The 23,755-nt window shown below is 37.0% G+C and overlaps 1 protein-coding gene across 8 annotated transcripts in view; it reads right to left on the reverse strand.

Moving 5' to 3' along the window:
* VPS54 (VPS54 subunit of GARP complex) overlaps window positions 1-21,288 on the reverse strand; it is an 89,011-nt gene extending 67,723 nt beyond the window's left edge. For 2 of the 8 annotated variants that reach the window (XM_045054273.1, XM_045054275.1), the window contains exons 1-2: window positions 3,555-4,978; window positions 1,576-1,817 (exon numbers count right to left, since the gene is read on the reverse strand). In XM_045054273.1, the coding sequence (XP_044910208.1) occupies window positions 1,576-1,817; window positions 3,555-3,690 (378 nt within the window). In that variant the 5' untranslated portion in view covers window positions 3,691-4,978. Of the gene's footprint in view, window positions 1-1,575; window positions 1,818-3,554; window positions 4,980-20,229; window positions 20,369-21,088 lie in introns of those variants that run through there. The other 6 variants (XM_045054272.1, XM_045054271.1, XM_045054274.1 and 3 more) reach the window with 6 other exon arrangements.
* Window positions 21,289-23,755: the final 2,467 nt, after the last annotated feature.

Here is a 23,755-nt window from a genome sequence, read left to right on the forward strand (position 1 = left end):
TTTGCATTGAGAATTTTTTTCATGTTATCTCTTCTGTTGGCTTATTAGCTATAATACTTTGTTATTTTAGTGGTTGCTTAAGGGTTTATTGTTCATAATCCTTGTTAGAAATGTAAGCTTTTTAATGGAGAGAAATAGTGTGTTTTGGTCTCTGTTGTATCCCTAGTGTTTAGAACAGTGCCTGGCACATGGAAGGCATTCAATAAATATTTGATCAATAAATGGATAAATAGAGAAGCCAAATGGTAGGTTATGGGGCATGAGATTACAAACCATCAAAAAGAAGGCATATTAAAGCTCATCCACTTAACAACATCCAGACAGCTATGATTGTTGAGAACAACACAAAAACTTGGGGCACCTGGGTGGCTCAGTTGATTAAGCATCAGACTCTTGTCTCAGCCCAGGTCTTGATCTCAGGGTCATGAGTTCAAGCCCCATGTTGCACTCCACACTAGGTAGGCATGGAGCCTACTTTAAAAAAAAAAAAAAAAAAAAGAGGAACACAAAAACTCTAGACAGCATATGTGAATATACATTATATAAAAGTAAATAATATTTACAGGTGCTGTACAAAAATAGTAGGTAGTACTAAAAATTAACCAGATACTGTATAGTACTAATGCCAATAATGTAATCATATTTAGCCTATTTCCAAATCATAAAAGGAACAAAGTAATCAAGTGAAATGAAGTCAGCTAAATGCAAATTAGGCTTGCTAATGAAAAAAGTATAAAAAGGGATATTATAAAAATATAAATATCCCCTCTTCTACATGTAATATAAAACGTGATCACTATAGTTAATAACACTGTATTGCATATTTGAAAGTTCCTAGGAAAGATTTTTAAAATCCTCATCACGAAAAAAAAAAAATTTTTGTAACTATGTATGGTGACAGAGGTTAACTAGACTTATGGTAACCATTTTGCAATATATATAAATATCAAATCATTATGTTGTACACTTGAAACTATTATAATGTTATATGGCAATTATATTTCAGTAAAGAAAGAAGTTTTAATATCCCCTGTTCCATTTTAAAAGTGAGTTTCTTAAAAAACTAAAATGGTAACCAAAATTATATTGAAAATACTCACTAAAAATGAGTAACAAGCCATCTCAAACTTAGGACCACTCGCTCAGAACTGAATGTAGAGCAATATATTATGTCTAAAGGTATCAAGACTATCTGCCAGAGCTAGCATGCTCTATTAAATTCTTTGTGGTAAATAAGAAACAAAGAAACAGTTCTATTCTGCTCATTTCTTAAACTTCACAAATCATCTGGGTTTTACTGGCCTAACAGAACAATTTTCTCCTTGGGAGACAGGGTGGGTTGCATGTTGAATCTTAGCACTATTAGAAAAGTATAAATGTGAAAAATCACTCCAGTAAGAGAAATATATTTACATATATCTAAGCAAAGAATTAAATACAATCCAGGACAGTAGAATGAATATAGACAGAAAAGAATACTGTAAGCTCATCAAAGATTATTGGTCAAAAATCTATAATAAATCAAACTAAAGATCTTTCTATCCCTTTTGACCTGACTTCAAGATTAGATATTACCTGAGAGATTTCCTGTTGATACACTGTAAAATGTTCCTTGCTGATCTGTGGGAGGTAGAATGAAGGTATGACTTCAGTGTCCACAAAGTCCAATCCCCATGTTTTTGTGAAGAAGTCAGATTCTCTTTTTGCTAATCTAGGATCATTTAATGCTGCTGGGAGGTTTACTTTGGAATGATATATAGTCCATCTATGTTGATCTGTAACTAGAGATGGGGTAACACATAAACTATTTGAATCACCTGCAAAAAGTAAACAAGAAAACTCTGTAAACTAAGTTCTACATTTGAAAGTACATCCTAGAAAAATAAAAATTGCTTAGTTTCTGCTCTATGCCAAGGCACCAAAATCTCTCTTTTATAACAAACGTTTTAATGAAAATCAATCTGATTAAATAAACTTCAGCTTTCAGCATCAATTGCCAAGGGAAGGAAAAGCATGTAAAAGATAAAGAATACGCAAAATTTGAGAGTTGTATTTGCATCACGGGGTGGATCATAAAGAAAGTCTTTCAGTAGTTCCTTTCCTTAATGTACAATTTCTCTTTTTTCAACATCAAAACTCTTCTACCTTTTTATTATATATATTCTATCCTTTAATACTCCATATTTTTCACAGGTTTACCTCTTTTCTGTTGTATTATGGCAGACACACCTGGTTCTAATATTCTTTGTTTGCTTATGATTAGATGCCAGAAATGCTGCTGTGGCATTAATCATAGAGGAAACAAAAATATATAGTCAATTCTTGTTATTCATGGTAGGTTTGTTCTATAAAGTCATGGTAACAATTAGCAAATACGGAACCACTATTCCTAGGGGAAATAGAGGGGTAGGTACCTCCAAGCCTCTGTTCACAAAATTTTCATCAACCAATCAATAAATAATCTTCTTCTGTGTTTCTGTTTAAAGACACCTTATTTAATATATAGTTCATTCATTAACACTGAACTCATGGCTCACACCACTGTAATTCATACCTGAATGAATTTTCTTCATTAGTGCATACATTGCAGTCTTTTTGTGCTTAGAAACACTAGAAAGCACTTCAGCCCTACATCTGGTACCCATTTTTAAACAGCAAAAGCACCAATAAAAAGCTCAAAAATGCAAAAAATGTGGCACTGTTTAGACCACAAAAAAAGATACTTGTTTATAGCATGAGAACTAAGACAAGAAGGCAAAGTGTTGCCTTGTTCAACCTTAGGTAGGTACATGTGCATCAGGCAATTCAAATTTTTCATTCCTCTGCAAATGGCTGCAAATAATGACAAAAGTACCACAAGTATTGATTTTAGGGTTACAAATAAATTTCAGGGATCAGGCAAACTTACAAACACAGAATCCACAAATAATAAGAATTGACTATACTATGTTTAACTAAAAAGCTTCAAATCTCTAGCTTCCATTTTCAAAACTTTTTTTTCCGTTTATGCAAGTAATTTCTTCTATGGAAATGCTTGAAAAGAACTATATTCCAATTTTCCAATCAACTTCCAAATTATCTATCTCTTTAGTTTTAACACTATAAAATTTATTCTTTTAAGTATAGCTGACCTTTGAACAATGGAAGGATTAGGGGTACAGACCACTCCCCTCCCCATGTAGTCAAAAATCCACATCTAACTTCAACTCTGCCAAACTTTACTAATAGCCTACTGTTGACTGGAAGCCCTACAGATAACATAAATAGTCAATTAACATATTCTGTATGTTATATATATTATATACTATATCCTTACAAATAAAGTAAGCTAGAGGAAAGAAAATATTACTAAGAAATCCATAAGGAGAAAATATAGTTATAGTACTGTACTGTATTTATAAAAAAAAAAGAAAAGCTACATAATAAGTGGACTCATGTAGTTCAAACCCCATGTTGTTCAAGGGTCAACTGTATACAGAATCTGACTACTCGTTTAAAGAGAATACAAACCCTCAGGAAAAATCTTCAAACCAACGAACAGAAAAAGGCCTTACCTGTGGGCTCCTTGGGACATACATCTGGCAGTGACTGTACAGGTCGAATGTGTTTTGTTGGATCTACCTCTTTTTTAAAGAAAACATCTCTGCTGCTTCCTTGAGGCACTGGTGAAGAACTGTGGCTTGAAGCCATTGCATAAAATCACCACTCAACTGAAAATAAGTAACAAGTAATAATCAAGATACTTAACACAAATCAAAATTCATCTGTAAGTATTATGCATGTCTCACACCTTCTCTGAAAAGGATACATTATCCAAAAATCCCTCAAGGTATAAGTATACAATTTGAATACTATTAACTCTATCACTCATAATTAGTTACTAAGAAAGTTATTTGTCCTTGTTTGAAAAGTATTCTCCCGGAAGTGAAATATCTTCAGTCTTTTATCCAAAGTGCAAAATAGATACCAAAGCTGTAACCAATTATATATTAAAGATGAAAACATCCATTCATTCAGCAAGCATACAGTAATTACACATTATAAGCAAATGGGTTTTTGAAGTCTGACTGCAGAAATTCTTCACTTACCAGCAGTATAACCTCAAGGAAATTTACTTAACCTTTGTGTACCTTACCTCATTTGTAAAAATGGACATGAAAAGAGCTCCCATTTCACAAACATTTTGTAAGAGTAAAAGGAATGGATGTATATATAAAGCATTTAAAACAACGTTCGTCTCAAAAGTTAGTGTTTATAAATGTTAGTTACCATCACGATTATTACGACTAAGTGACAACCGTTATCAATTATAAAAGAAGTATTACTCTCCAAGGTGTCTGCAATTACATTAAGTAATGACAACAATCAAAACACTAAGCAAAACATAGGTTAACCTATGTCTACATTGTTCACTAGGTCCTAAAAGAATTTGTGGGGCAAGACAACATAACGTAGGCTACAGTTTCAGGTAAAACTTTACAAACGAAGCAGTACATAACCTGGATACTGAAGAACATGTATTATTTTATTACTGGAGAGTAGATAATCTTACAGTGCAGAGTATACATATCAAATAACAGGTATTCAATAAACATTTTTCAATGAAGGAATAAATAAATGAACATAAACAGAAGTTTACAGCTGAAAGGGAACTTAGAGAGATCATCTAGTCTAAGTTTCCTCATACTGGAGATAAGTATAGCAAGGCTCAGAAAGACTAGGGGGTTTACAAAGACACATGGGTTTTAACAAATAAAAAAAAAAAAAAGCCTACTCAGGAAATCTGGTGAATATACTAAGGGTAAGAAATAAAGAGCAGAGACAAAGCTGAGAATGGTGACAAAAAATTAATCTACTCTAACTCTCCCCTAGTTTAGTGGAAAGCTAAAACTGACATTTCCTAGACTTCTTTGTTTTTTTTTAATTTTTTATTAGTTTTCTTTATTTTTGAGAGACAGAGAGAGACAAAGCGTGTGGGGGGGAGGGGCAGAGAGAGAGGGAGACACAGAATTGGAAGCAGGCTCCAGGCTTTGAGCTGTTAGCACAGAGAGAGCCCGATGCGGGGCCCGAACTCACGAACCATGAGATCATGACCTGAGCCAAAGTTGGACGCTCAATTGACTGAGCCACCCAGGCGCCCCCCAGACTTCTTTGATTATCTGTCACAGTCCTCCTAATGCAAAAGAAACAAATCCAATTACACCACTAAGACCGTAAGAAACAAACTGTTAAGAAAATGCACAAAGATAAATAACTTCCTTAGGGTCCCTGAAGAGAAAGCAAACAATAACATGAACAAAGGTTAAGGGACATGGAATAATCATTAAGACTATGTGGAAACTGACATGGCTAGAGTAAAACGCTTTTTGGGAAGTACATATATATGTATATGTATATATATGTATGTATATATATGTATGTATATATATGTATATACATATATATACATATATATGTGTGTGTGTATATATATATATATATATATAAAACATCATATATTTGAGAGAGAAAAGATAATCTAAAGGATAGGAAAGTATATAATACATAATCCTGTATATCAAGTATTTAGTAAGGATAATTCCAAATTTAACATAAAGTCTATTTAACTTTATTAATTTCATCAAATAAAATGGCTAAATTAAAGACATTTGGACATTTGTAGAGGTAAGCTACAAATATATGGAAAATGTATTTATATTGATTGTCCATTGCTTGGTGTCAGATAAATCAAATACTGATTGATAGCACACTACTATTTCAATTTATACTATTTACCATCATGTTGTTTTAACAGCAAAAAGAAATCCTAAGCGCCATCTCAGGAAGCCAGAAATACTTGAGGAGATGGAGACTAAACTAGTCTAGAAAAAATTTCTAGACTCCTATAAGTTATTTCAGTATCTGAGGTGGTGGGGGAGTGGTACCTTATTTACTCTTTAAAGATTCTGAACTGGGACACATATGTAGGTTTTGTTTGTTTGTTTTCCTACACTTCTAATTCTTCTTATGAAATGGGGGAACATCTCTAACTATAAAGAGAGTATGTAAAATTAGGGGACTGCCTATATAGGGGAGTCCCAATTTCAAACCATTTGTCTCTCCATTTCTTTCAATCATTCTGAGTTTATTAAGATTTCCCCACAGTAAGAACCAAACGTTGTATTAATGGCCACATAAGTATGATGCAGATACTTAGTATGTGCAATCACTAGTAATAAAATATTGTGGATTTATTCATAAGGCATGGATGCATAAACAAATACACCAAATCCCTGTGGCCTCTAAACCAAACAACTTCAGCAAAAAAAAAAAAAAATCTTTCATTGAAAAGCTAAAGAACAGAAATGATGAGGCATCCTAGTAAGAAAGTTTCAGTGTAACCTAAGAATAGTTTGTCTATCCAGAAAAAAAAAAAAAAAAAAACTAGCAAAAACAATAACAAAAAACACAGAATACAGGGAAAAAGAAAGCTCTATGCACTAAATGCAGGTAACCTCTGATTTCTAATACTTCCACTTTACATCTAGAAACAAAATTGGCATTTAATCAGCGGTCACCTACAATGAGAATCTGTAAATCACTCCACCATTCTTTACACGATCATCTTTTCATAATTATATCAATACCATACTCAACTATTATATTCTCTTGAAGCCTTCTTCGGTTTCTCACACTTAAGTCACCCTTTATGTATTTCTATTTTTGCAACAACCATACTGAAAATTTGGTCTTTATATAGGTCTTCTCTATTAGACTATGAACCTCTTGATGTTTCCATTTTCCTGTGTATTCTATGTGCCTAACACAATTCCTGGCACACAGATAGATATATAATAAATACTTTAGAGATGGATTAAATGGGTAATATGTAGAACAGATCAGAAGAGAGATGTTAGTTAGACAGCTACTGATAATCCTTAAGTGAATAGATAAGAGCATGGGTATGAGTTGATAAGGAAAGAAACTGTCTCATTCATTCCAAAAGAATTTGTAAGGATGAGTAAGATCAGAAACATGTATACAGGAGTGCTGATGCATAGGGGCACTTGTACCCCAATGTTTACAGCAGCACTTTCAATAATACCCAAATTATGGAAAGAGCCTAAATGTCCATCAACTGATGAATGGATAAAGAAGTTGTGGTTTATATACACAATGGAATACTACGTGGCAATGAGAAAGAATAAAATATGGCCTTTTGTAGCAACGTGGATGGAACTGGAGAGTGTTATGCTAAGTGAAACAAGTCATAGAGAGAAAGACAGATACCATATATTTTCACTCTTATGTGGATCCTGAGAAACTTAACAGAAGACCATGGGGGAGGGGAAGGGGAAAAAAAAAAGTTACAGAGAGGGAAGGAGGCAAACCAGAAGAGACTCTTAAAAACTGAGAATAAACTGAGGGTTGATGGGGGGGGGGGGGGGCGGTGGGAGGAGGGGAAAGTGGGTGATGGGCATTGAGGAGGGCACCTGTTGCGATGAGCACTGGGTATAGTATGGAAACCAATTTGACAATAAATTTCATATTAAAAAAAAAAAGAAACATGTGATTGTCTTTCCTTTATAGCTCAAAGTATCTTTTTATGTTACAAGTTAGGTTAAAAGCTTTTATTAAAAGTTCCTAAAACAACGTCACTCCAGAAGCACCGAGCATACAAAGGGCTCGGACTGGTTTCTAAATGTAGGTACACACTGTTTTTCCAAAGTTTGCATTATGCCAGTCTGCTTTTACTAAAGACCTACATTAGCACCTGTTTTCACTAACCAAAAGAAATCCAAAGAGGATTTTTGCTTTTCTTTAAAAAGGTGAGAGGCAAAAACCGCATTCAGCGTTTGCAGCAAGCCATCACAGAGGCAGGACACACCCAAAGCAGCAAGTGTAGCACTGCCAAACTACCTCCCTGAAATTACACTCAGCACCTCACAAACAAGCTACCGTAGCTTTGAACCGTGTATCTTAGTATCTGTGCTTTTTCTCAATTTATTCTAGGCAACCATTGGTAATACGTGTCTTAAGAAATAGGAGAAGCCTAAAACATGTCATTTTTGGGGTCTGGGAACGTTCAAACATTTTCCCATAAAAATTAATGGTAAGTGTTTCTCTGCTTTACACTATTTCAGTTTTACAAAAGATTTCACAGGTATGCTCTACTTTCAAGTAATAAGTGAAAACTATACCATCTTCACAAAGAAACCACGGTTCACTGAAGAAATATCTGAGTTCAGACCTGGAGCACAGGGGGAAAAAAAAAAAGTTGACCCTGAAAACTCTTGCGTCAGAAAGCAAGTAAATGCTCAAAGACCAGAAGGATCTGTCAAAAGGACAAAGGACCAAGTAAAAAGGGTGCTCAAATGCCACTTGCGGGACAATTTGAGCACTCAAAAAAAAAAAAAAAAAAAAAAAAAAAGGAAAATAAACTTACTTGAGTGTAACATATTGGCTAAATAAAAATTAATGAATATACAGTGATACTTAGGGGAAGAAAAAGACATGAGGAAAAGTGGGTGGAGTGGGATGAGGAAAGGAAATCTCTTCTTTACAGAACAAAGCCAGTAATAAATGTAGAAGGAAGAACTGAATTAGTTGTAACCCTAAGGTATAAACCAATTCAGGCAATAATCATCGATGTATGCTAAAGCTACTAGGTGAAAGGTTGTTCAGATTCAGAACACTCATCTTGTGCCAAAGTATTACCCCACAGATTACTAAGCAATGCAAAGGGGAAAATGTATCTTTAAAATCTGGTTGTCACTACCTTAACTAAGTCATCAAACTTGGCATCATTGACAATAGTATGACAACTTAATATTATGAGTCATGAAATGACAATATAAAATAAACATCATCACCTCTGAAGCATTCTCACCAAAAATATTTAAGCCTCTGCACCAGGAGTTAAGCTTTTCTATCCTATGGATTCCTTGGCAGTCTGGTGAAGTCTACAGACACCTTCCCAGAATAATTTAGTTTATAATGCATAAAATACATTAGATTACAATGGACAACTATACTGAGATAAACCTTTTAAAATGTAATATAGTAATTTTTTGCTTCTCACTTAATGCAAATCTATCTTAATTTCTAAGCAATAATTGAGCTTAAATATTTCAAGGTATCTGCAACACATTAATGTGACATGAAAATATTTGAAATTTCTACTAGTGACAAAGTTACAGGCAGTGCTAAATATCCCTATGAAGGGTTATCTACATTCATAATTAAAGGAAACACTTAAAATCCAGTTAAAGCAGGTTTCTTTTGACCATGGCACTATTGACATTTTGAGCTGAGTAATTCTTTGTTATTGGGTGTTTTCCATCTATGCATTTTAGGATCTTTAGATGTATTCTTGGCCTCTATTCACTTGATGCCAATAGTACGCTCCCCTGCCACATATACAGTTATGACAACCAAAAATGTGTCTAGACAAAGCCAAATATGCTGAGGTGGAGAAAAGAAGGGAGAAAACAAAATCACCCCAAGTGATAACCACTGAGTTAAAATAAAGATGATCATAAGATAAATGAACATATGAACTGACTGAAGGTGCTAATATCAATTCTTACAATAAGTATTAATAAAGGTTCATTTCTTTTTTCCTTCTATTAAAAAAATGAAGAATCCTTAGGCTGGGTGAAACCTTACAAAGGATTTTGGACTTGATCCACAAGACTACTGAGTCATTACAGACTTAAAGACACTGGTGTTAAATCCATCACTCTATAAGGTATCAGTAAGGAGGGCCAAGTACAGAACCTAAGAGGACTTGAACATTTCCGAAGGAAGGAAGATATAAAGGAAAGCTTGTGATAAAGAAGGAACATCCAAGAAGGTGGGAGAAATATCAATTGAGAATTCACAAATAAATAAGGGGGGAAAAACCATCATTTAGATTTGGCAATTAGGCAGTGACCAGTTACATCAGAAACAATGTCAAGTTCAACAGTGGGCACAGAAGCCAGACTGCAGAAGCTGGAGTGGAACAGGAGGGGAAATTAAAAAACAATGGCTATTGTTTCAAGAGACTTAATTATGAGATTACAAAACAGAATATATAATCACATTTGATATAAAAACTTTACATAACTCTCTCTACATACACATAATGTATAAAAAGGTATACAACAAAACATTAATAGTGGTTATCATAACAAGCCTTTCCTGACCACTGTATCTAAGCACATCCTCTCCCTTCTCTTCCCCCATCCAAACACACACACACACACACACACACACACACACACACACACACACACACACACTCCATTATTCTCGATCACTAGCATTATAGCGTGATCTTTTTAGTACTTGCTCCAATTATAACCTATTATTTACCTGTTAATTTTGTCTCCCCCACTATACTGAAAACTTACTTGTTTCATTCACCTTCCTATGCCACACTCAGCAGAGTCTAGGCAATCAGTAAAATGCATGAATATTCAATGAATGAATGAACAATATCATGGATAAAAAAGTAATAAGCACAAATAAGCCGCTAACAATGTCTCATATAAGTTCATATTCATTTCAACAATATAAAAACATACAAAATCAAAAATACATTCTCTTCTTTGCATACATTATGTGACTTTCTAAAATTTTATTCTAGATTCTCTACATTCTTGAAACACAGTATATATAATATACTTAAGAAAACTGGCCATAAAGTGAGTTAGGTATCTATCACTTATTAGTTGTGTGACCTTAGTTTTCTCATTTTTAAAATGGAACAGCAACAGTATCTTCCACATAGCAATGTTATAAAATTTAAATGGAATATAACTTACATAACCTATGTAAGCTCATGGCACAATACTTGGCACACAGTAGACATTCAATAAACAACTTTACTACTATTTATTATTACAAACATCTTAAGTATTAATATTTGGACTGTGTCATACAAAGTTTTATAATCAATTTAAACTTTAGGACCCTGAGCCTCCTCTATTGGTGTCCTTTGCTTGAGTGTCCCTAGTTTAGGGGGAGAGGAGGCAGCAAAATAATATGAGCAGATATAATTTACTATCAGAAAAGTAAACAATAACTAAACTAAACTAAACAATAGAACAGTGATCCTCAAAGCTATGCTAGTAAAAAGAGAGAAAAAATAATATTGGAAAATGATGTTGAAACTAGAAAAGGTGTGGCCTAGAACAGAAGCAACAAGTTTGATGACAAAAACTGTGCAAGAGAGGAAAGATGAGGGAGAGAAGGCAGAGAGGCTAGAAATAATGATTTAGAAGACATCTGAATAAAGGTCAAAGTTGAATCTATGGGAGTAGAGTGGATGAGATAAAAATTACAATCTCTGAGTTGGAGGGGACTTTGAAAGACCATCTAGCTCAACTTTTACCTAATATAGGAATCTTTTCTACATGGGGTCTTGCCTTCACTTGAAAACCTTCAATAGTGGAGAAGCGACTACTTCAAAAGCAGATTATTACTGTAAAATAATTATGATTGCTTTAGGAAGAAAATTCTTTCATGTAGTGTACAGAACCCTGCCTCCATGAATTTTCCATTGCTGTCTCCAGTTCAATTACATTACAGGAGTAAGAGAAAATACTTCTAGTCATAGGAAAGTAATATCACAAAGTACAAAAAAAAAAAAAAAAGATGGCTAATGAGAGCTCAGAGAAATGGGTAGAAAGGGGTAGACCAAATACATTTATCAGGAAAGGAAGAAAGCAATCAGAAATACCATCCTTACAGAAACAAGGGAGAAGTGTCCAATAGCAAAGTGTGAACAGTAGTGTCAACATGATGCAGAGAGAGAGGTCAAGGTTACTAACTTCAGAAAGGATACTGAATTAGGGGTGCCTGGGTGGCTCAGTCAGGTGAGCTTGAGCGACCGACTTGGGCTCAGGTGATGCTCTCACAGTTCGTGGATTTGAGCCCCACATGGGGCTCTGTACTGACATCTCAGAGCCTGGAGCCTGCTTCAGATTCTGTCTCCCTCTCTCTCTCTGCCCCTCCCCCGCTCAAGCTCTGTCTGTCTCTCTCTCTCTCAAAAGTAAATAAACATTTAAAAAATTTTAGAAAGAAAGGATACTGAATTAGAATAATATTAGGACAGTGGTTGGGGCAGATGCCATACCACAAAAGGTTAAGTAAGTAATGAAGTACTAAAGGCAACAAGATTAACATCTTTTTGGTGGTGAAAGAAAAACTAAATGTTGAGCAAGAATTTTTTTAGGTCCCGGAGACCTGAGCATATATGTAGGCAAACAGCAAGAAACCAACTGAAGGGTGAGATTAAAAAGGAACAGGAAACGGTACTAGGGCCAAGAAGATGGAGGGAGAAAGAAGAGTTAGATAAACACAGGGATTTGGGGTGTGGCGGTGAAGGCAGAGACAAAAATCACTCCCAGAGACTATGAGGCACTTTACACTATGCCCCACCTTGAGAAAGGCAGGACTTTGTCAGGCAACAGAAAATGAGCAAGCTGATCCAGAAAAATTGCACTACATCCTACTCCTCTACCTAATGCCCTTAAGCAGAGGTGGGAGGAGCAGAATCAGCTGGGACTTGGGCAAACCTGGAATGCCTCACTCCCCCACTAGTTATCAATGAAAGAAGGGAGAGGGAAGCAATGGAAAGAAAGTAAGAATTATATTATCACTACTATTTGACTAGACACTGTATAGTCCATAACCGCTTGCTAGAAAAACACATCTGAAATGAATCAGTGAATGAATGAATACCCATTATGTGGATGAAGAAACAGGTTCAATAATAATTGGTTTCAGTCCATTTAGCTAGTTAATTGTGAATATGGGATTTGCACTCAGATCTGATTCTAAATTCCATGCCTCTATCTCTAAACCATACTGCTTCTCCAAAAACAAAACAAACAAAACCTAAATTCTTTCACTACTGCCTCTCACCTATTTCATGCACCCAGTACTTTCTTCTTTTTTTCCTTATCTTATCTATCAATATTGATCCAATAAAAATTACTTACACTAACAAATATTTATATCCATCTTATATTAAAAATGATAGCAATAGTTAACATCTGTTTGTGATAACATTTTTTTAAAGGCTTGACTTTTTACAGCAGTTTTAGGTTCAAAGAACTTTATAAAACTGGCACTACTAGAAAACAATTCCTCAAGGAAAAAGACACATTTTCATCATATAATTCACTATATTTTTCTTAGCAAAGGGATAATTCTGTAGCTGCAACTTGGGATACATAATCTACTATAGGCCATCAGTTCAACACTTTCAACAAGAAATGTGTTGTGAATTCTAAGTAATAAATGAACTTACTAATGAACGTTTATAAAATGTCTATTTGTAATTTGAGAAGATATAGTGGGAAGTTTTTTTTACACTGGAGCTGGACAGAGGTAGTATTTTGTGATACAATTTTGGGTTTGAGTTTAGTAAAAAAGAAAAAAAATCTATACTCAATCCTATTTTTTCTAAAAGCAAACTTATTTCCCCAAATTTAGATGTACTGACACAAACAAGGAAAAAAAAATACTGTAATGTCCTACCAAAGATCAATGACAGAAATCAGTACAGACTATTTTTTAAATCATAGTAATCTAAAATATCTCAAATATCTCACATTCTAAGAAATATTTTCCACAACGCTTTTGGAATTTTAGGAGCCAATTTCTGGTAAATGTTATAGATAGTCTTCTTTCATACAACCTAGACACAAATGACAATATACTTCTACACTATTTAAGTATACGATTCGTCACCTGACCAAATCTAGTTTAATCATAGTTTTTTAAAGTACTTAAAATTTTTTAACCACAACGATCTCAACAATAAAGCTAAAATTTAAACAGAAAGATGTGGGCTTTCAAGAAATAATTAACAAATTAAGGCTCCCTCATAAATAAGTACTTGTCTACTCATTTTGGGTATTAAAGGAGCATGGAAGAAGCTAAAGTGAACCCAGAAAATAAGAACAAAGTTGCACTAATCTGCTTTTTCCTTATATTCCCATTTGACATTTATAAGGCCGTGTCTTGGAGGAAACTGAATACATGTAATTCCTTATGTTCCTCATTTACTTTCGATCTAGTGACAAGAAGGAACAATAAGAGATAATCATGGCTACAACGATAAAAACTGTAACTATTTGTAATATTAAATTTAAATATTTAAAAATAAGTGATATTTCATGTATGACATCCTTATCTGGAATAAAAACCATAAATATCCTCAAAACACTATATATATTTTTTAAGTCTAGATGTTACCCAAAATGAAAGCAATGTCTTTTTTCCCTCGCACATTCACCAAAAAACATAATAGGGCAGCCACTGAAACTAACTAAGCATCACAGGCCAGAATTGAATGATAAAACTGTACTGTGATAAAATCTGCCTCTAGCATGTAAAAAATTCAGTGGGAACCAAATATAACTTAGATGCCTTATTTTACTCCTTTGGGCCATTGATATGACTATATTACTAGTGAAATTTTTGTCAAAGTGAATCAGATTAAAATGTTGGTATTCTGTTCTTGGTGTCTCAGCCAAAGATTAGCAAATAAATTCTAAAATCACTAATTTAAAGTTACTGGGTAATGCATATATCTTAAATGTGTAAACCATAAGACATATTAAAATGCCTACACAAGAAGAGTAAATTGAAAATAAAATCTGTATAATTTACCCTACCTTAAAAATATCTGTTAGAAGAAATTATATATTAATATATTCTTAAAAGGAACAAAAATGACTTGGATTTATCCCCTGTCAATTACTTCAACAGTGTCCCTTGCAGGTTTAATTCTCTCCTCCCTCATCCATCTTCAATCTATCTTTGCTTTGTTCCTGGATGCAAAACAGTGAAGAAAATTTAGATAAAACATGCAGATTATAAATGTATAAACTCCAATCTCAGATATGACCCTGCTCAGCAGTCCTTTCACTTATTTATACTGAAACACTGATCTTCCCCAATCCCCACAGTATTTACAAAAAACTTTCATCACTCTCTTCATATCCCCTAGTTTACCTACCTGCATGTATCTCATGCTTAAAAAGTAATTTTCTTTTTACTTCATACCAAAAAAAAAAAAAAAAAAGCCTCAGATAGGACTTCTACCCTCCACATTCAAATGTACCTAATTCTCACAACTCCTAACTTCTGATAGACAATACAGGTGTGTACTCTTGTCCAGAGTTAATTCTCCAACCAACTGTTCTTGATTTCACCTCTTCCCACTTCATCCCAGCCCTGTTGTATTAATTATTCCCTGACTCTCCTATCTCATCAGCCCATCAAAAAAAAAAAAAAAAAAAAAAGTTCAAGAGCTAAATTAAAGTTTTTTCCCTCAGCTCTATCTCCTTGAGCTACTTCTTGCCTCCCCTTCACTGGCAAACCTCTATTCTCTCTTGGGTCTACCTCCTGCACAATCTTCCATCTTTACCACTCACTGCTCTGGAAATGGTGAGGAATGACCTGATTTCTAAATTCAATTGCCTATATTCAGTCTTCATCAAATCTGACCTCACTGCCCTCAAAAGCCAATAAAAGTAATAAATGCAGACAGAATAAGAGAAATAGAAAAATCACCGTTTGTAATCCTCAAATGCAATGATTGACTCAAGGAAGGATCATTAATGGATAATAAAACCATTGGTTTAAAAGGATGTTAGGAAAAGGATATTTACACAGCCATGAAGTATCACCCTATCAGTTATTTATTAAAAAAATAATAGATCTGTCAGTTCCTACCCTTACCAAATGATCAAAGCTGGAATCACCAACAGGGGGACAGACTACCATTATGTGCCTCCTGATGTGATAAAGTGGTAGGAATACCTATCATCTGTGTGGTATTCTTGCCAGAAATATCTGACCAGAATCTAATCATGAAGAAACAGAGTAATTCAGAATATGGAATAAACTCGAGCACAAATGCCTCTATTTTTCAAAGGATAAACCAAAAAAGAAGAGGGAGGCACTGGGCCTAGTCTGGATTGGAGGAGACTAAAGAGACATACCAGCCAAATGCAATACATGAACCTTAACTGAATCTTGTAATAGTGTAGAGAAAAAAACAGCTATAAAAAATTTGGGGACAAATGGAGAAATTTAGGTATGGACTGTATGTTTAATAAGCTTGTTGAGTGTTGATATTTTTAGGTATCATAACAGCATTGTGATCATATAGGGGAATGTCCCTGTAATTGGGAGATGCATGCTTAAGTATTTAGGGGTGAAATGTAATGAAATCTACAGCCTACTTTCAGACTTGGCAAAAGAAATTGGGGGGGCGGCGAGTGTTTATGGATGTGTGTGTAGGTGTTCACTATTCTTGACTTTTCTGCAGGTTTAAAATTTTTCAATAATAATAAAAAATAATGAATCAATTAAAGTTTACAAAGAAGTGAAGATAAGTAGAAGTGACCAAATAAACGGAGGGGAGGAAGTATGAGAAAAGGAGAATACTCCAGGAATAGGGAATAGTATGTTGCCAAGGCTTGGACAGGAAAAGAAGCCTTCTGCCAGAAACCGGAAATAATTCAACATGTCTGAGAAAATTATATATTCAGGGGGAGGAGGGAATAGGGGAGAGTCACAAGGCTAGAGAGGTAAGTTGGGAAAATAACTTAAATGAAATTACAAATCTATTAAAAGAATAAGGAATATGGATTTTATCATGAGGATAAAATAGTCACAGAAATAATTTATGATGAGAAATGATATAATCAGATTTTCCCTTCAGAAAAATCACTGATTATAGCACAGAGAATGCAATGGAGAAGACTTAGACTAGAAGAGTCCAGATAGGAAACTTGCTTAATCTCACTGAGATCTGCCCATAGCCTGAACTCCGATAATGGTAGTGGAGATAGAGAAAACTAGACAGATTTCAGATCTTTCTCCAGTTATAAGCTCTTTTCAGTGTCCCACACCCACATTTCTAACTGCCTACTAGGCATCTTCACCTACAAGTCTCAAAGATACCTAAAATTCAATATAGCCAAAACTTAAATTTATTATTTATGCCATCTTTATCTGCCACCACCTGCCAAAAGTTTATTCCTTCTCTAGCTCCATTAATGGCACAATAATCTATGTTTCCTAAACTAGAAACCCTACAGCCAACTTGACTCCCTGACCCCTCTACATTCTTTAATTTCTATACCAGTGTGGACTGTCCTATGGATTCTACCTCCAAAATTCATCACACATCCATCCCTTGCTCTCCATTCTAATTGCGAGTAATCTAGTTCAGGATTTTATTTGCAGATTAGACTGCTGTGAGAATCTCCTAGCAAAAGCTTCTTTGGTTCTAACCTCACTCAATTTTAGAATCATGTTTCTAAAATTCAGATACGATACGTCACTCTCCTTATGTATTCTTTGATAGTGGTATATATCAAGTTTATCACGTTCAAAAACTCCACAACCTGGGCCCAATCTACCCCTCAAAAACTTATGCACCAGTAACGAACAATTCAAAACATAATAGTTCAGATCTGCAGTAAAACAAATCTGCCATTTCCAGTAAAAATTTTTTTACTGTAGAATATCTAATTCCAATTATTTCTAATTACTAATTTTTACTAAAGAATATCTGCACTGTGTCATAGTTAGATGTCCTTTTATTTTTCCCTCATATGCCCTCAACTGCAAAGAGAGAGTTGCTTGAGGACCTAAAGGGCTAATCTAATATACCCAGTGAGAGTTATTTTCCCACCTGGCAGGAGTTGAGAACACTAGCCAGAAAAATACAAACCACAGGTTTAAAACATTACTGACATTTGGGTGGCTCTTCTTTGTTCTTTGTTGGGGGAGAGGGGTGTGCGGGATAACATAGGATGTATCCTGTGCATTTATAAATTTAGCAACATTCCTGGCTATATGCCAATGGCACCACACCTTCAGTTGTGACAATGAAAAACATTTCCAGACACTGCCAAATGTCCCTTGGAGGGTAAATTTACCCTCTTTTGAGAACCATTAGTTTAGATGTTAGGGCCCCAGGTCTTTGAAAAAGAAGGCCTCCAACCAGGCTTGTTAATCTTAATTTGTTTTTGAGAAAGAGCAAGAGAGAGCACATGTGAGCAAGACAGCAGAGGAAGGAGGCAGAGGGAGAGAATCCCCAACTGAGGGGAAGTGAGGCTTGACTCCACCATCCTGGGATCAAGACCCAAGTGGAAATCAAGAGTCAGATGCTCAACCGACTGAACCACCTAGGCACCCCCAATCTTTCTCCATACTTCATGCTGAATACAACCAAATAGTTGTTTAGAACATCAGTTATTAACACCAGTGATCAGCTGCTTATTCTCGGACTCAAAATATTTTAAACATGTAAGTTGATTTTCAGAGAAAAACTTCAAAAACCTACTTATATGAATGAATCACAATAGGCAAATATTGAGATGGAAAGATTAGTGGTTGCCTAGGTCTGGGGGTGGGGTAGGAGGAATGGGGAGTATTGTTAATGACCAGGTTTCTTTCTGGGGTGATGAAAATGTTCTAAAATTTATTATGATGATGGTTTCACAACTCTGTAAATATACTATAAATCACTTAATTTCATCCTTTAAATGAGTGTTACTCAAAGATGTAAAAGGCTAGAAGCAGGAAAAAGGAATTTTAATCAACTTTTATGGATAGAAAAAGGAACGTGATTAAGAACAAATTCTGCGAAGTTTGCCATTTCATGAGTTACATTTGATTTTAATTCTGACATAAAAACTTAATACCTACCCAGAAATAAATTTTAACTTTTCCAGAAAAACATGAAAATTTAATCTTTTTCTAGTAAACTTTGGATAATTTAAAAACTATGAAAACATTTCAGAAAGCCAAATGCTAAGTAACAAAAACAAAATATATAAATATCATCAACAAAATGTGAAGTCTTTACAGTTCTGTGATACGTTCTTTACAAAGAAAATCAATACATTTTTCACTTCTTTTAAAAATGATCCTCCAACTGTAAGGTCTATCCTCACAGTGTAGTAATTCTTAAGTTACCAGATTATAATTTTATAATAGCCAAATCACAATAAAACTGCAAACACTTAATCCCCCAAACCACAACTATCAACCACCCAAAATTTGCACATATTGATCATTCTTACCAAAACCTATCATGAGCAATGATGACCACTATGAACCATCAAGTAATACTCATTTCTAGGAAATCAGACTCTGACTGCAATACAAATATAGTCAAATCCCAATCATTCCATCTGTTCCATCAAAACTGCTTAGAAATCATCAAGGCTCTCAAAGTACTTTTCCAATTAGAACTATCATTTTTATAAAAGTCAACTCGAATGTCCATCAAAATCTGCAGTTTAAGTTAACCACAATAACGCATTCCTCAGCATACTATATCATGATATCATCTGCCTTGTAATCATTTACTATTGATCGCCCTGGGGTTTGACAAATCAGAAACAGAGCCAATTAAAAACAAAAAAACAAATAGTGCAAACAATTTAATTATTCGAAAGTAAGGAGGGCCTCACTCAATAAAGGACAAAAAATAAAGCTGGCTAAAGGCGAGTTAACACAAAACAAAACTTGCAACCCCAGGTCAGTCAAAATTCTAAAAATATCGTCCTGAACTCACAACACATGGACAGACCAAGTAGTTAATTATAATGTACAGCCAAAAGTTCCCTTGTCAACGATGGGAGGGCAGGGGAGGCCTGCTTTTGTATCAATGCACAGATGTTAAGAAGCAGAACTGAAGAAAATTAATTACTGAACAAACTACTGCGAGCTAAATCGCCAAACTGCAAAACACCGAGTTAATGGGGGAAGGGGGATAGCCTTCCCCAGGAAGCCTTCCCCAGGAAGAAAAACAATTTTTTAATATTTAAATTATTCCAATAGGCTCAAAAGGAGGCTGAAAGGCCCTACTGGGAAAAGAAAGGGAAAGTTTCGGGGCAGCATCTGAGGAGGGTGATGGAAGTTCCAAAGCCCGGATCCCAGAGAGGGGCGAGAGGGGGGACAGCGGCGTTTGCGGCCGCCGACTGAAGTGGGGAGAGCAGCTACCGCCCCGATCCCAGAGCGGGAGCGAAAAGGAAGAGGAGGTGGTGGCGGAGAAGAGAATGGAAGCTTCAGCGCCCGTCAGTTGTGACCGAAACTCCGTCCGCTTCGGGCCGGGGAGGTGACACAGGGGGTGGGGTCTCAGGCCCTCTCTCCACAGGAGGTCGGGGTGAGGGTGGGCCGCGAAGCGCCGGGGGGGTCAAGTGGGGCCGGCCCGACACCTACCTGCGGGTCCCGGGCAGCCGCCCCAGAGCGAGGCCTAGTGCATCGCCGCCGCCTCCAGCCCTCCACGTCGCGCCGAGGCTGCTCCGCGGCCGCCGCCGCCCGGAGCCCCGCCGGGCCGGAGCCCGGCCTCCCGCCCCCGCCCCGCGCCGGCAGGCCCGTCGGCCGGGGGAGCACAGGGCCGCCCTCCCGAGCCCAGCTCCGCTCGCGGGTGAGAGGCGGCAGCGGCGGCTCCCTCACGTCTCTCCCGGGTGTCCTGTCAGCCAGCAGTTTCCCCCGGGTCCGCAGCGCCGCCTCCGCCGCTGCTGCCACCGCCTCTCCCACATCCCCGGCCTCCAGAGGAGCCGCCGCCGCCGCCACCGCCGCCGCGCCGCGACCACTACCCCTAGCGCTTCTGCTCCCTGCTCCACTGCTTCCCCTCACCCCGCCGGCCCGGCTCGGCCGGGCTAGGTCCCGGAGACAGCGCCGGAGGCCGCCGCGAGGCCGCCGCAGCCCCCAGCCCACAATCCACCGCGCGCCTCCGCCGGGGCGGGAGGGCCGCGGCCCGGGCCGGGGGGAGCGCTCGCCGCCTCGGGAGAGGGGCCACGGCGCGGGCGCCGCGGGCGCAGCCGGCGTTCCCCCGGAGCGGGAAACACCCCGCGCGGCTCCTCTGCGCCTCTTCTGATCGTCCTACACGCGAAGACAGAAACCAACGCTGAACTCTACTTTTCTCCACGACCCTTCCCCCACCCGAGTTGTTCTCCGGAGCATCCAGGTGCCGGCTTCCGCCTTCCCTGGGACTGGCCCGCGTTCCCTCAACATGGCCCTCGCCCAACCCCCGGACCAACCGACTCCAAACATCCCTAAACCACCCTGGACCTACTAAAGTAGATACTGCCACAACATTCCACCTCGCCTTTCGCCCCCTCAAAGTGAACGCTGCTCAGAGTTTCCCAAATAAATGTCCTTTAAAGGTTAAAGGTCATCCTCTCCGCCACAACACGCTGGGCTCTGAAAACAGCGCATTGTCTCTCCATTGATGCCTCCCCAACCGCGTACTTCTCTAAGTTTTCCCCTAGTTCCTGGCCTTCCTACCAGACATCTATCACACTATTCTGGCATTTAAGCCGGTTATTTCTGCTCTTTGAGATACTGGAAGTGCGTGTGTGTTAATACCTTCTCACTGTGGTTCTTAACAATAATGCAATTCAACCTGGTATCTGAGGACTTGCAATTTTAATCAAAAAAAAAAATCTGCAAGAAAGGAAATGCTTTAGAATATTTTTAAAAAGAGAAAAAAGGGCTCTCAGTCATTTGTGTTTATGTCTTAGTGTTAGGAGGATTTCTTTCCAGTTTGAAACTATTGCTTGCCTAAAAATATCTACCAAAGTTTCAGGCATTTATAAGACAGTCTGTTTTAACAAATGAAAAGTGAAAATGTAGCTCTTACAGTTGGGGATTGAAAAAAGTCGATGCAAGTTTCATTTCCAAGAAGTCACTTTGAAAACTGCAAAAATAACTTTGTGAAATATTTAACCCACTAAATAGATAAAGTTGGGGGAGACAGGAAAAAAGAGAAGGATGCAACAAAAATAGTTAAGAGGAAATTCTTACCTTATGTTTTTCTAAATTCAGTTCTCTACAATTTTGTAAAGAGAGTAAGAAATCAATCCCCAATGTGAAATAAGTTTAACTAGAAAGTAATAAATCCTTCTAAATCCCCAATCTCCTATAAAACCAGATGAGTTTTTATTATTAAATATTAAGGAAAGCTTCACCAAATTTCATCCAATGCCAGAGAGGAAAATAATTTCAGTTTAAATCTAGAGTCGATGCATAGATTACACTAAGAAATAGATTTAGCAATTTCCCATATTTTGAACCTGTTTCAGGAAGTCAGCAACAGTTCAAAAGCTGCCTTAAACCTGGCAGTTTGGCCTTTTAAAAAATATTTGCGATTATACTCCACTTTGTTCCAAAAAAGATTCTAAACTGCTCATGATGGCACTTGGATTAAATAATAATCGTGAGCTGTCTCCCAGACACTGGAACAAGACAAACTGGTTTGCTTTCCTCATTATCCATCTGTAGATAACATGCCATAGGAAGAAAATACACATTGAGTATTGTCCTTAAGTTCTTTTAGGGATCTAACAAGACTTTTACCTTGCCACAGAACAATTCATAATCATGAATCTAAACAGAAAAGTAAATGCTGATGATAAACTTTGCCAAAAACAAAAGAAAACAAAAAGAAAATAACCTGTTAACTGGACCAGTAATTTAAAGTTAGATAAATTTCAAATTAATGTATTCACTTGTCTCTTGAATCAATTCATAATAAAAGATTTCACTGAATCCATTCATTATAAATGATTGATTTCATTGAATCAATTATTAGAAAAGCCAAATCACATAAATGTGTATAGGGGCGCCTGGGTGGCTCAGTCGGTTAAGCATCCAACTTCAGCTCAGGTCATGATCTCAAGGTCTCTGAGTCTGAGCCCCATGTCTGGCTCTGTGCTGACAGCTCCAAGCCTGGAGCCTGCTTTGGAGTCTGTGTCTCCCTCTCTCTCTGCCCCTCCCCTGCACATGCGCTCGCTCGCTCTCTCTCTCTCTCTCTCTCTCTCTCAAGAATAAATAAATGCTAAAAAAATAAACAAAAAAAATAATACATGTGTATAGACACATTATTAGTGTTCATTTCCAGAAAACACAGATGACAGAAAATTAAGAAAAACTGATAGAAATCATGATTGCCCTCAAAAGATGAAGAAAGATTTAGCTGCTGTATTACTAACACTATATTTAGCACAGTATTTATTAAACCCATTAAGAATTATGGAGGCTCCTGGGTAGCTCAGTCAGTTGAGCAGCAGACTTTTGATTTCGGCTCAGGTCATGATCCCAGGGTTGTGGGATCGAGCCCCGTGTTTGGCTCTACACTGAGTGTGAAGTCTGCTTAAGATTCTCTCTCTCTCCCTTTGCCTCTTTCCCTCTGCCCCCTCCCCCACTTGCAAGATTTTTCTCTTTCTCTTTCTAAAATAAAATTTTAAATTTTAAAAAATTTTCTTAAAAAGGTTTATGAATAGTTATGTTCATTAGGGTCATATATTCTCATTAAAGGGAGAGTGAGAAAATTTTCTATTGCTGTAACACCTATAAAAGGCTTATGTTTATGTTAACTATATGTTCAGTGCATATTTGTGTGTGTAGCAGTAGTGAGGTTAACATGTCTATTCAATCAGTGAACACCATTTTTTTTTCAACGTTTATTTATTTTTTGGGGGACAGAGAGAGACAGAGCATGAACGGGCGAGGGGCAGAGAGAGAGGGAGACACAGAATCGGAAACAGGCTCCAGGCTCTGAGCCATCAGCCCAGAGCCCGACGCGGGGCTCAAACTCACGGACCGCGAGATAGTGACCTGGCTGAAGTCGGACGCTTAACCGACTGCGCCACCCAGGTGCCCCAGTGAACACCATTTTTAATGACATGTTTGACAGAAACTATACATTCACATGCCAATATAAATACAGAAGGGAAAGAGG

Source organism: Felis catus, chromosome A3 (genome assembly GCF_018350175.1).
Source record: "Felis catus isolate Fca126 chromosome A3, F.catus_Fca126_mat1.0, whole genome shotgun sequence".
Taxonomy (NCBI): Eukaryota; Metazoa; Chordata; class Mammalia; order Carnivora; family Felidae; genus Felis; species Felis catus.